At 31.8% G+C, this 12,302-nt stretch overlaps 3 protein-coding genes across 5 annotated transcripts; all 3 read right to left on the bottom strand.

Moving 5' to 3' along the window:
* Window positions 1-537: 537 nt before the first annotated feature.
* Window positions 538-3,731, bottom strand: LOC141479889 (uncharacterized). Its single transcript, XM_074180906.1, has 3 exons — window positions 3,580-3,731; window positions 2,785-3,518; window positions 538-1,662 (listed from the first exon to the last, which is right to left on the bottom strand). Exons 2-3 carry the CDS (start codon window positions 3,128-3,130, stop codon window positions 821-823), a joined length of 1,188 nt encoding a protein of 395 aa, XP_074037007.1. The 5' UTR covers window positions 3,131-3,518; window positions 3,580-3,731; the 3' UTR covers window positions 538-820.
* A 53-nt stretch (window positions 3,732-3,784) lies between these two features.
* LOC111508716 (uncharacterized) lies at window positions 3,785-12,094 on the bottom strand. 3 transcript variants are annotated; one of them, XM_074180905.1, is made up of 2 exons: window positions 11,552-12,083; window positions 3,785-5,081 (listed from the first exon to the last, which is right to left on the bottom strand). In XM_074180905.1, exons 1-2 carry the CDS (start codon window positions 11,895-11,897, stop codon window positions 4,108-4,110), a joined length of 1,320 nt encoding a protein of 439 aa, XP_074037006.1. In that variant the 5' UTR covers window positions 11,898-12,083; the 3' UTR covers window positions 3,785-4,107. The 3 variants fall into 3 exon arrangements, with proteins under 3 accessions (XP_074037006.1, XP_023020083.2, XP_023020084.2); XM_023164315.2 differs by lacking the exon at window positions 3,785-5,081 and adding an exon at window positions 8,665-10,396 and having other exon boundaries at window positions 11,552-12,082; XM_023164316.2 differs by lacking the exon at window positions 3,785-5,081 and adding an exon at window positions 10,304-11,501 and having other exon boundaries at window positions 11,552-12,094.
* On the bottom strand, window positions 4,989-6,633 carry LOC111508713 (uncharacterized). The gene is made up of 2 exons (XM_023164310.2): window positions 6,196-6,633; window positions 4,989-6,145 (listed from the first exon to the last, which is right to left on the bottom strand). Exons 1-2 carry the CDS (start codon window positions 6,533-6,535, stop codon window positions 6,135-6,137), a joined length of 351 nt encoding a protein of 116 aa, XP_023020078.2. The 5' UTR covers window positions 6,536-6,633; the 3' UTR covers window positions 4,989-6,134.
* Window positions 12,095-12,302: the final 208 nt, after the last annotated feature.

Here is a 12,302-nt window from a genome sequence, read left to right as displayed (position 1 = left end):
TTTCTCTTCAGTGTGAATTTTTTCATATCTTTTCAAAAGACCATTTCGAATAAAATATTTAGAGACAATTTTACACTATAATAGCTTTTCAACAGTATGAGTTTTTTCATGACCTTTCAAATTACTTTCATGTAATTTGAATCCCTCATGAATTCTACTCTAATTGAATTGGAATAGTATCCAGGACTAAGTATTTCCTTCATCATGATCTCTTTATTTCCAACAACAGTCTGTTTAAAATCTGTTTTTCCGTTAACCAGCTGTCGCACCCCTACGAACGACAGCCCTCAGAAGTCGAAACTTGTGCGAGCTAAGGATTAACGAGGTCTTACCTTTTGACGTATGATTCCTTGGTTTCAGAACGAAATATTCCGTAATCTGTCGAGGTCATGAGGAGTTCTACAATTTCGTGTATAATGAACTTTTGCAACATGTAACAAAGTATAAGAACAAGACGCATACAGATATTTCATTAAAATATTGAAAATTATCTTCTAATTATCTTTCAATAAACTAATATTTGATGGAAATGGCTAATACTTGATGAAAATCCATTTATAACGTATTTACAGTTTATAAAAAATGACACGTGTTTTGATATACAATCAATAACTTCTTCAGATTTGTTTAGTACTATCATATACATATACATACAACTTGAAAGGAAGCTATTTCAGAACTTTAAAGAACATAACATATATGAAATTGCTGCTGCTCTTAGAAATTGAAATCCTTTTCAACAATTATGAATTATTTCATGCAATTTTAAAATATTATTTACACTGAAATATTTAGAATGTAATTTACACTGAAATAGTTGTCATATATTTGCAGAACAACTTTGAACAAATTTTTTTTGTAATGGTTTTTTTTTAGTGTGAATTTTTTCATGTCTTTTCAAAGTACTACAACGCGAGAATGCTTTAGAACAGACTTTACACTTGAATGGTTTATCGCCAGTATGAATTTTTTCATGTTTTTTCAAATTACTTTTCTCAGTGAACGATTTAGAGCAGACTTTACACTGAAATGGTCTTTCACCAGTATGAATTCTTTCATGGGATTTCAAAGTACCTCTTTGAATGAATGATTTAGAGCAGATTTTACACTTGAAAGATTTATCGCCAGAATGAATCTTTTCGTGTATTTTCAAATCACCTCTATGAATGAAAGATTTAGAGCAGATTTTACATTGAAACACTTTATCGCCAGTATGATTTTTTTCATGTGTTTTCAAATTACTATTGTAACTGAATGATTTAGAACAAATTTTACATTGAAATGGTTTATCGCCAGTATGAATTCTTTCATGCAATTTCAAACTATTTTTCGCAGTGAATGATTTAGAGCAGATTTCACATTGAAATGGTTTCGTGTCAGAATGATTTTTTTTGTGACTTTTTAAATCACTAGTTTCAAAGGATGTGCAAATTTCATGATTAAGTGGGAGCTTTTCCGTATGCTGGTTTTCAACAGATATCACATCAGTTCTTTCCTTCATATTTCTTGAGCAAATTTCGTTTCCCTCGTGAATTCTACTCTCACTAATTGAATTGGAATAGTATACAGAACTAAATATTTCCTTCATCTCTTTCATACTTTCATTGATAACTTCCTCTTCTTTTGTCTCTTCCTTGATTTGGAAATGAAATTCTTCGGGATCTGTAAAAAATACTAGTTCCATGAAGAAAGAAAAGTAAATTATTTCACATCACCGACACATTCTCATTCGTGATGTCACAAAACATAAATTTTTCAACATATCCATAGGTACTGAGTATTTTTTTAGATTTTCTGTTGGCATGTATTGGTCTTAGGAATCAAAGTTGATGAGATTTTTCACATGACTTGATTTTCACTAGAACTGATTGATCTTATATAAAAAAAGCTTTCCTCATACTTTTCTGTGCCTTTTCTAGATATACATACAAAATCACCAATTAATCATTCCACATTGCTTTAGTGCAAGTTCATCCTCTTCCAATATAACCAAAAATAAAAAAGTGTAAGTTTTCAACAGCTGGAGATAATTGAATCAAAGCTATTTTCTGGGTTTGTTGGCCGTGGTTTGCAGATTCACATTCAATTAATAATTTGACACTTTAGAACATTGGACACATGTGATGAACAATAATATGAATCTGATTAGGGGCTCTACTTCTCAAGACTATGGCAACTCTTCTGCAAAAGTAACTTCTTCACCTCAGTTTTATCTCTGACTCAATTTTTCCCATAGACGATGGTATGTTATTATAACAGTTTATTGCATTGAATAGTGAGATGTATCTAAAATGAACCGTTTCATGTGGAGGAATATCCGAATTTGTGAAAAATGTATTGATATTTCAAGTAAAAGAGGCAAAGTAGTTTTTAATTGTTTGATTGAACAATTTGCAGAATTAAATTTGTTGAAGTCAAACAAGTCATTTATATAGTTGAACAGTTGTCCCAGAACAGAACCGTGAGGAACTCCTACAGTTACATGTACGATACTTGAATATTTAACTATAGCTATTTGACTACTTTCTATCTTTCATGTATATCTCCAAGCCCAATATTCTTTGAATGAACATAAAAATATGTGTTTTTATAACAGATTTGTGATTGTCAGCAAGTAGGTTACTGTCAACTCAGTTATCGATAACTAAGATACAACTTTCCTTGAGGCTTCTGACATTTTTTTTTTTTTGTAAAAATATTTTTCATCACTATTCCTATTCCTTCTTCTCAACCTTTTACTGAAAAATATGTTAAGTGCCTTCAAATTCTAATACATATCCTCACCTTGCATAGCATTAGACTCATTCTGGCATTGACAATTACAGCTGCCTTTCAAAGTAACAGGGCTAAAAAAATCCTTTGGACTAAGTACATTTCCTCCACACACCTCACAATATAAGCCTTCCTTCATTTCTTCCTTGCATTCAAATTTCAGATCATGATAACCAACATCAGTATCTTCACTCTTTATCTGTTCTGGATAAAATTCGTTCCTTGAGGTAATCACTTGAAGTGCATCATATTTTTCTTCAGAATTGTGAGTGTCATTTTCTTCCACAAAAGATTCTACCTCCTGTTTAATTTTCCTCCCACATCCATATTCACCATTAGTTGTACCAGGAGTAGCCATGTCACACAGTCACAAATTATGTTCTTTTAGAAAATATACTTGTGTCTATTTGTAGAAAGTAGTCACCTGTCGGAGGAAAAATATATATCCCCTTTGCATTCACTGACATAACCTATAGCTTATAAGGTTATGTTGATATTCCTTCTACCTCTCTCTATCTCTAATTATGGCTGTTGCTTCTCATTTGAGTGCATTTGACCAGGTTTCTCCTGTTTTTAGTGTACAGAAGTTTCGTCAGGGAGCACAGTTGTCGTGATTGAGGCATAGCAATTCAAACATACCTTCATTTTGAACTTACACCTTTTGGACTCCACTCCGATTACGGCATTCACGTGCCATTTTTGCAGACGGTCGTTATCCGTTTTTCCGTTAACCAGCTATCACATCCCTACGAATGACAACCCTCAGAAGTCGGAACTTGTGCAAGCTAAGGATTAACGAGGTCTTACCTTTTACCGTGTGATTCCTTGGTTTCAAAATGAAATATTCGGGATATATCGAGGTCATAAGGAGTTCCACAATTTCGTGTATAATGAACTTTTGAAACATAACAAAGTATAAGAACAAGACGCATACAGATATTTCATTTAAATATTGAAAATTATCTTCTAATTATCTTTCAATAAACTAATATGTGATGGAAACGGCTAATACTTGATGAAAATCCATTTAATAACGTATTTACAGTTTACAAAACAATAACACGTGTTTCGGTATACAATCAATAGCTTCTTCAGATTTGTTCAGTACTATCATTTACATATAACTTGAAAGGAAGCTATTTCAGATCTTTTAAGAACATAAGATATATGAGTTGTTCTTTTCAACAATGTTTTATTTTACTGTTGCTCCTAGAAATGAAATCCTTTTCAACAATTATAAATTTTGTCATGCAATTTTAAAATAATATTTACACTGAAATATTCAGAATGTAATTTACATTAAAATGGTTGTCATATATTTTCAGATCAACTTTTTCATTGTAATGATTTTTTTTCAGTGTGAATTTTTTCATGTCTTTTCAAATTATATTTCTCAGTGAATGATTTAGAGCAGATTTTACACTGAAATGGTCTTTTACCAGTATGAATTCTTTCATGGGATTTCAAAGTACCTCTTTGAATGAATGATTTAGAGCAGATTTTACACTTGAATGATTTATCGCCAGAATGAATCTTTTCATGCATTTTCAAATAACGTCTATGAATGAATGATTTAGAGCAAATTTCACACTTAAATGATTTATCGCCAGTATGATTTTTTTCATGTCTTTTCAATTTACTATATATATTAAAAGATTTAGAGCAGGTTATACATTGAAATGATTCATTGCCAGTATGACATTTTTCATGTGTTTGCAAATCACTACTTCCAATGAATGTTTTAGAGCAGATTTTACACTGAAACGGTCTCGTGCCTGTATGAATTTTTTCATGATTGTTCAATTCACCTCTTTGAACGAATGATTTAGAGCAGAATTTACACTGAAACGGTTTTTCGCCAGTGTGAATTTTTTCATGTCTATTTAAATGACCTACTTGAATGAATGATTTAAAGCAGATTTTACACTTGAATGGCCTATCGCCAGTATGAACGTTTTCATGTCTTTTCAAACTACTTTTCCCTGTGAACGATTTGTAGCAGGTTTTACATTGAAATGGTTTTTCGCCAGTATGAATATTCTCATGTCTTTTCAAATCACCAAATGGTTTATTATGAATATTTTCATGTCTTCCCATTTGCTGGTTTTCAACAGATATCACATTAGTTCTTTCTTTCATATTTCTTGAGCAAATTTCGTTTTTCTCACGAATTCTACTCTCTCTAATTGAATTGAAATAGTATCCAGAACTGAAAATTTCCTTCATCTCTGTCAAATTTTCATTGATAACTTCCTCTTTATTTTCAATTACTGTCTCTTCCTTGGTTTCAAAACAAAATATTTCGGGATCTGTAAAAAAAAATACTAGCTTCATGAAGAAAGAAAAGCAAATTATTTCACATCATCAACACATTTTTATTCATGATATGACAAAACATACATTTTTCAACATATCCATACTGAATTTTTTTTAGATTTTCTGTTTGTCTTGGTCTTAGGAATCAAAGTTGATGAGATTTTTGACATTTGATTTTCACTAGAACTGATTGATCTTATATAAAAAAAGGTTTCCACATACATATACATACATAACCATTCAACTTTGATTTAATGCAAGTGCATTCTCATCCAATATAACCAAAAATAAAAAAGTGTAAGTTTTCAACAGCTGGAGATAATTGTGTCAAAGCTATTTTCCGGGTTTGTTGGCCGTGGTTTGCAGATTCACATTTATTTATTAATTTGACACTTTAGTACACTGGATACATGTGCAAGAGTAATTTCTTTACCTCACTTTTATCTCCGACTCTATTTTCCTCAAAGACGACGGTAAATTATTATAACAGTTTATTGCATTGAATAATGAGGAGCATATGAAATGAACCGTTTCATGTGGAAGAACTCGCAACAAATTTCCGTAGCAGGTGTCTCTTGCATGAATATCTGAATTTGTAAAAAATCTATTGATATTTCAAGTAATAGAGGCAAAGTAGTTTTCAATTGTTTGATTGAACAATATGCAGATTTAAATTTGTTGAAGACTTCTTGTATGTGACCGCCCCAGTTGCCCCCTCTTGGGTTGAGTGCCCTGAGTTAAAGTCTTCTCCACACGGTTAATGTTTGCAGAACATCCCATCTCGTCCATTCACCCCCACTCCTCTGGAGCGGTCCTCAACTCACTGATGGGCACTTCACCAAGATTGACATCTGACCATTTTTAGTCTAAGGTCAGCCTTTAGGTGCCTTTGCTTTCTGATCTGTTATTTGCTTTCATCTTGACTTTCCTTTCCCCAGTTGTTTCAAACAAGTTATTTATAGGTATAGTTAAACAGTGGTCCCAGGATAGAACCTTGAGGTTTGTAAAAAATATTTTTCATAACTAGGTAATCCTATTCCCTCTTGTCAAACTTTTACTAAAAAATATGTTAGTTAAGTGATTTCAAATTCTAATACATATCCTCACCGTGCATAGCATTAGACTCATTCTGGCATTGACAATTACAGCTGCCTTCTGAAGTACCAGGGCTGAAAAAATCCCTTGGACTAAGTACATTTCCTACACACACCTCACAATATGAGCCTTCCTTTATTTCTTCCTTGCATTCAAATTTCAGATCATGATAAACAACATCAATATCTTCACTTTTTATCTGTTCTGGATAAAATGCATTCCTTGAGGTAATCACTTGAAGTACATCACTTTTTTCTTCAGAATTGCGAGTGTCATTTTCTTCGACAAAAAATTTCACCTCCTGTTTAATTTTCCTTCCATACAGATATTCACCTTCACCAGTAGTACCCATATCACAAATTATGTTCGTTTTCTTTTAGAAATATACTTGCATTAATTTATAGAATATAGTAATCTGTCAGAGAGAAGTTGCTTCTCATTTGAGTGCATTTGACCAGGCTTCTCCTGTTTTTAGTGTACAGAAGTTTCGTCAGGGGGCACAGCTGTCGTGATTGAGGCAATGCAATACAAACATAATTTCATTTCAACCTTTTGAACTCCACTCCGATTACGGCATTCACGTGCCATTTCTGCAGACGGTCATTATCAGCTCAACCCTTAGTCTATCGTGATCGGAGAACAATAAAATCCACTGAACTGTTTATATACACAGTTCAGTGATAAAATCGCAGTTTCTTGCCTCTTGGGCGCATTTCCCAAATTTCCTCCTGGCATCAGTTGACAGGACTATCACCAAATAATAATTCAAATACTATTTAAAACACTACAAGCGATATACTCCATTTGGACTTCAACATGTATGTCACAATACGGTTTTTTTTGGTTATAAACAGATGCATATTCTACGATATTAGATAAATTATTATAAACAACATAATTCCATATAATTCAAAAGTTTAACAGATAATCAGGAAGTTAAACGCAGTCAGAACAAGTTATATCACGACATCCCTTTGCAGGAACTCATCAGATCTATAATATTCTATAATCTAAGTAAACGAAAAAGTTACTTTTCCTGCTTTTGCATTAGCAAAATTTGTGACAATTTCACTGACTTCAATTTATATTTCATGTTCAATACTGGTTATTGAATAGTTTTTCATCATTGAATTTTCAACATATCCAGTTCTGACAGATAATATAAGTTACTAAATGTAGTTTTGCATTTTTCTCAGAACCTCGTACTCATTCCACATTCACTTTGTGAATCATGAATTAGAAAAACACCAATGTGTTATCCGTTTACTTTTGTTTCAATTATGGATCATTGGACGTCGACTAGCTCTGGGAATTGATGTGGAATATCAACACAAGACATTAGGTTTACTTTTTAATCAAACAACGTGAACGCCATTTCCCTATTGTTTTCATTCAACCTATTGTTAGAATGAAATTTCAATACGAAGCCATTTAAGAACTTGTCTAATAACTCACTCAAATTATTTCAAAAATATTTTCGAAATCGATTGTAACAAATCATCCCAGGTATTGGTTTCAGAGAGCATCTTCCCGATACCTCCTACTTTTCAAGCAACCCGACAAATATCCAGGCGTCCATCTAGTGGACCGATGACTATTGTGGGAAAATATGCATCCATTAATAAAACCCGCCTAGTCGACTGGAACAGCAGCGTCAATGGCATATATTCTGTTGCATATGATGTAATATAACAAAGAATATTTAAAAACGTTAATTAAATATAGTTCAACTAGGGACAGTAGTACAACATTTGCTTCCACGGCCGGAATCATGAATTTTTAGACTTATGGGGTTTCTCAAATGATTCGACTTCACCTGTAAATGAGGTATCATTGAAAATACCCAGTCTCGAAGAACTGAAATGAAATCGAAATTTTGTCTGTCAAAATAAATCTAATCCATTTTTTCAACGTCACAGCTAACTTATACATAACATTCAAGTTTTACAAAACATTAAATATGATTATACAGAATGTGACAAATTTTAACTAAATGTACAAAGTATATGATCATATGTGAAAAAAAAGAAAATAAATACATAAATTTAAAATATGTGTTTAATAACAATATATGAATTAAATAAAATTATTCATCAGAAATGTAGTTGATGAAATATATGTCATGATTTATTGAAATTCATTATATCATGGAAAAAATTGGTGAAGTTCCTATTATCTATTCTTTAATTTCATATTTACATTGAAAAAAAAAATTATATAATGAGGCAGCTTGTCAAATATATAAGGAATTATATACGTCATTTTTTTTGAAATATCATTTTCTTCACTCTATTTTTTAAAGAATATGTTAACTTATTTCTTGTATCATTCTCATGATTATTATATTAAACGTTTGATTAATTTTTATACATATAAATAAAACGATTATAAAAATATAATTGACATATATCCTTTATTTTAATGATTTTGAAACGATGTTCACTTGTAAAATCATATTTTTTATTATAGAAAACAAAGGTGGAATGGAACAATTTCTTTTATTTGAAGGCAATGAGAAGTCCTACAATTTTATGTATAATGAACATATGAAACGAATAACAAAGTATAACAACACAGCACATTACAGATATTTCATTAAAAAGTTGAAAATTATCTTCTGATAAACATTTACTTATTTCTTCTCAAGAAACTACGATTGTTTATGAAGGGATGGAGTGAAAAATATATCCGTATATGTGATGGAAATGGCTGCCACTTGATGAATATCCATGACCAACATGTTTACAGTTTACAAAACAATCACACGTGTTTGGCTAATACTTAATGAAAATCCATTCATAACGTATTTACTATTTACAAAACAATAACACGTGTTTCGGTATACAATCAATAGCTTCTTCAGATTTGTTTAGTACTATCATATACATATAGATACAACTTGAAAGGAAGCTATTTCAGAAATTTAAAGAACATAAGATATATGAGTTGTTCTTTTTAACAATGTTTTATTTTACTGTTGCTCTTAGAAATGAAATCCTTTTTAACAATTATGAATTTTGTCATGCAAAATATTATTTACACTGAAATATTTGGAAGGTAATTTAGACTGAAATGGTTGTCTATATTTTCAGAACAACTTTGAACAAATTTTTCATTGTAATGGTTTTTCTTCAATGTGAATTTTTTCATGTCTTTTTAAATTACTATATCGAATAAAAGATTTAGAGCAAATTATACACTGAAATGGTCTTTCACCAATATGAATTTTTACATGTCTTTTTTAAATTACTATTTCGAATAAAAGATTTAGAGCAAATTATACACTGAAATGGTCTGTCACCAATATGAATTATTTCATGTTTTTTCAAATTACCCCCATGAATGAACGATTTAGAGCAGACTTTACACTGAAATGGTCTTTCACCAGTATGAATTGTTTCATGGGATTTCAAATTACTTTCTTGAATGAATGATTTAGAGCAGATTTTACACTTGAATGATTTATCGCCAGAATGAATCTTTTCATGTATTTTCAAATCACTTCCTTGAGTGAATGATTTAGAGCAGATTTTACACTTAAAGGGTTTATCGACAGTATGAATTTTTTCATGTCTTCTCAAACTATTTTTCCCTGTGAACGATTTATAGCAGATCTTACATTGAAATGGTTTTTCGCCAGTATGAATATTCTCATGTCTTTTCAAATCACCTCCTTGTATGAATGATTTAGAGCAGATTTTACACTTGAATGATTTATCGCCAGTATGAATTTTTTCATGATTTTTCAAATCACTTCCTCGAATGAACGATTTAGAGCAGACTTTACACTGAAATGGTCTTTCACCAGTATGCATTTTTTCATGAGATTTCAAATTACCTCCTTGAATGAATGATTTAGAGCAGATTTTACACTTGAAGGGTTTATCGCCAGTATGAATTTTTTCATGTCTTTTCAAAGTACTACGACGCAAGAATGCTTTAGAGCAGACTTTACACTTGAATGGTTTTTTGCCAGTATGAATATTTTCATTTCTTCCCATATGCTGGTTTTCTACAGATATCACATCAGTTCTTTCCTTCATATTTCTTGAGCAAATTTCGTTTCTCTCACGAATTCTACTATCTCTAATTGAATTGAAATAGTATCCCGAACTGAATATTTCCTTCATCTCTTTCAAATTTTCATTGATAACTTCCTCTTTATTTTCAATCACTGTCTCTTCCTTGGTTTCTAAACAAAATATTTCGGGATCTGTAAAAAAAAATACTAATTTCATGAAGAAAGAAAAGCAAATTATTTCACATTATCAACACATTCTTATTCATGATGTCACAAAACATACATTTTTCAACATATCCATACTGAGTTTTTTTTTAGATTTTCTGTTTGCATGTCTTGGTCTTATAAGAATCAAAGTTGACGACATTTTTCACATGACTTGATTTTCACTAGAACTGAATGATCTTATATGAAAAAAGGTTTCCACATACATATACATACAAAACCATTCAACTTTGCTTTAGTGCAAGTGCATCCTCATCCAATATAACCAAAAATAAAAAAGTGTAAGTTTTCAACAGCTGGAGATAATTGTGTCAAAGCTATTTTCCGGGTTTGTTGGCCGTGGTTTGCAGATTCACATTTATTTATTAATTTGACACTTTAGTACATTGGACACATGTGATGAACAATAATATGAATCTGATTAGGGGCTCTACTTCTCAAGACTATAGCAACACTTCTGCACGAGTAATTTCTTATTTCTATTTTCCCCACAGACGACGGTAAATTATTATAACAGTTTATTGCATTGAATAATGAGGAGCATATGAAATGAACCGTTTCATGTGGAAGAACTCGCAACAAGTTTCCGTAGCAGGTGTCTCTAGCATGAATATCCGAATTTGTGAAAAATATATCGATATTTCAAGTAAAAGAGGCAAAGTAGTTTTCAATTGGTTGATTGAACAATATGCAGATTTAAATTTGTTGAAGACTTCTTGTATGTGACCGCCCCAGTTGCCCCCTCCTGGGTTGAGTGCCCAGAGTTCAAATCTTCTCCACACGGTTAATGTGTGCAGAACATCCCATCTCGTCCATCCGCCTCCCCTCCTCTGGAGCGGTACTCAACTTACTGATGGGCACTTTAGCAAGATTGACATCTGACCTTTTTTAGTCGAAAGTCAGCCTTTAGGTGCTTTTGATTTCTGATCTGTTATTTGCTTTTATCTTGATTTTCCTTTCCCCAGTTGTTTCAAACAAGTTATTTATATAGTTAAACAAGGACTGAACCTTGAGATTTGTGAAAAATATTGTTCCTAACTAAGTATTCCTATTCCTTCTTCTCAAAGTTTTACTAAAAAATATGTTACTTAAGAGATTTCAAATTCTAATACATATCCTCACCTTGCATAGCACTAGACTCATTCTGGCATTGACAATAACAGCTGCCTTTTGAAGTACCAGGGCTAAAAAAATCCCTTGGACTAAGTACATTTCCACCACACACCTCACAGTATGAGCTTTCCTTTATTTCTTCCTTGCATTCAAATTTCAGATCATGATAATCAACATCTTCACTTTTTATCTGTTTTGGATAAAATTCATTCCTTGAGGTAAACACTTGAAGTGCATCACATTTTTCTTCAGAATTTCGAGTGTCATTTTCTTCGACAAAAGAATCGACCTCCTGTTTAATTTTCCTCTCATATCCATATTCACCCTCACCAGTAGTAGTACCAAGAGTAGCCATGTCACAAGTCACAAATTATATTCTTTTAAAAATATAATTATCGCATGACAATGTCACAGCTTACCTAACAATAGGTTTGTTCTAGCAAGAAATTTCGGATGGTTTGAAGCTGGTGTTATGGACTGGCCAACTGCGCATGTATGCCGTGAGACTGGTTGTAAATAGTTTGGGATTCATGTCCTGCTAGAACGCTTATTTGTGTTGAAAAATGTCAATTGTCAAATTGTCATTTAAACTGACTTATCAGTTGGAAATTTGAAATTTATATTTTGTGCAGCGAAAAGTAAAGGTGAAAACCGATAAAAATGAACATATTGAATTGGCTTGAATAGTCATCGGCTTGGTCAAAATGGAAAAATTCAAAATAGAAGAAATGTTAAAATTGGAAAAAGAAAAGTTATAAAT

Source organism: Leptinotarsa decemlineata, unplaced genomic scaffold, assembly GCF_025532065.1.
Source record: "Leptinotarsa decemlineata unplaced genomic scaffold, Ldec_3_MD MMD2_tig00026307_RagTag_RagTag, whole genome shotgun sequence".
In the NCBI taxonomy this organism is placed as follows: Eukaryota; Metazoa; Arthropoda; class Insecta; order Coleoptera; family Chrysomelidae; genus Leptinotarsa; species Leptinotarsa decemlineata.
Note: the sequence above shows the minus strand (reverse complement) of the source record. Positions and strands in the feature narration are given on the sequence as shown.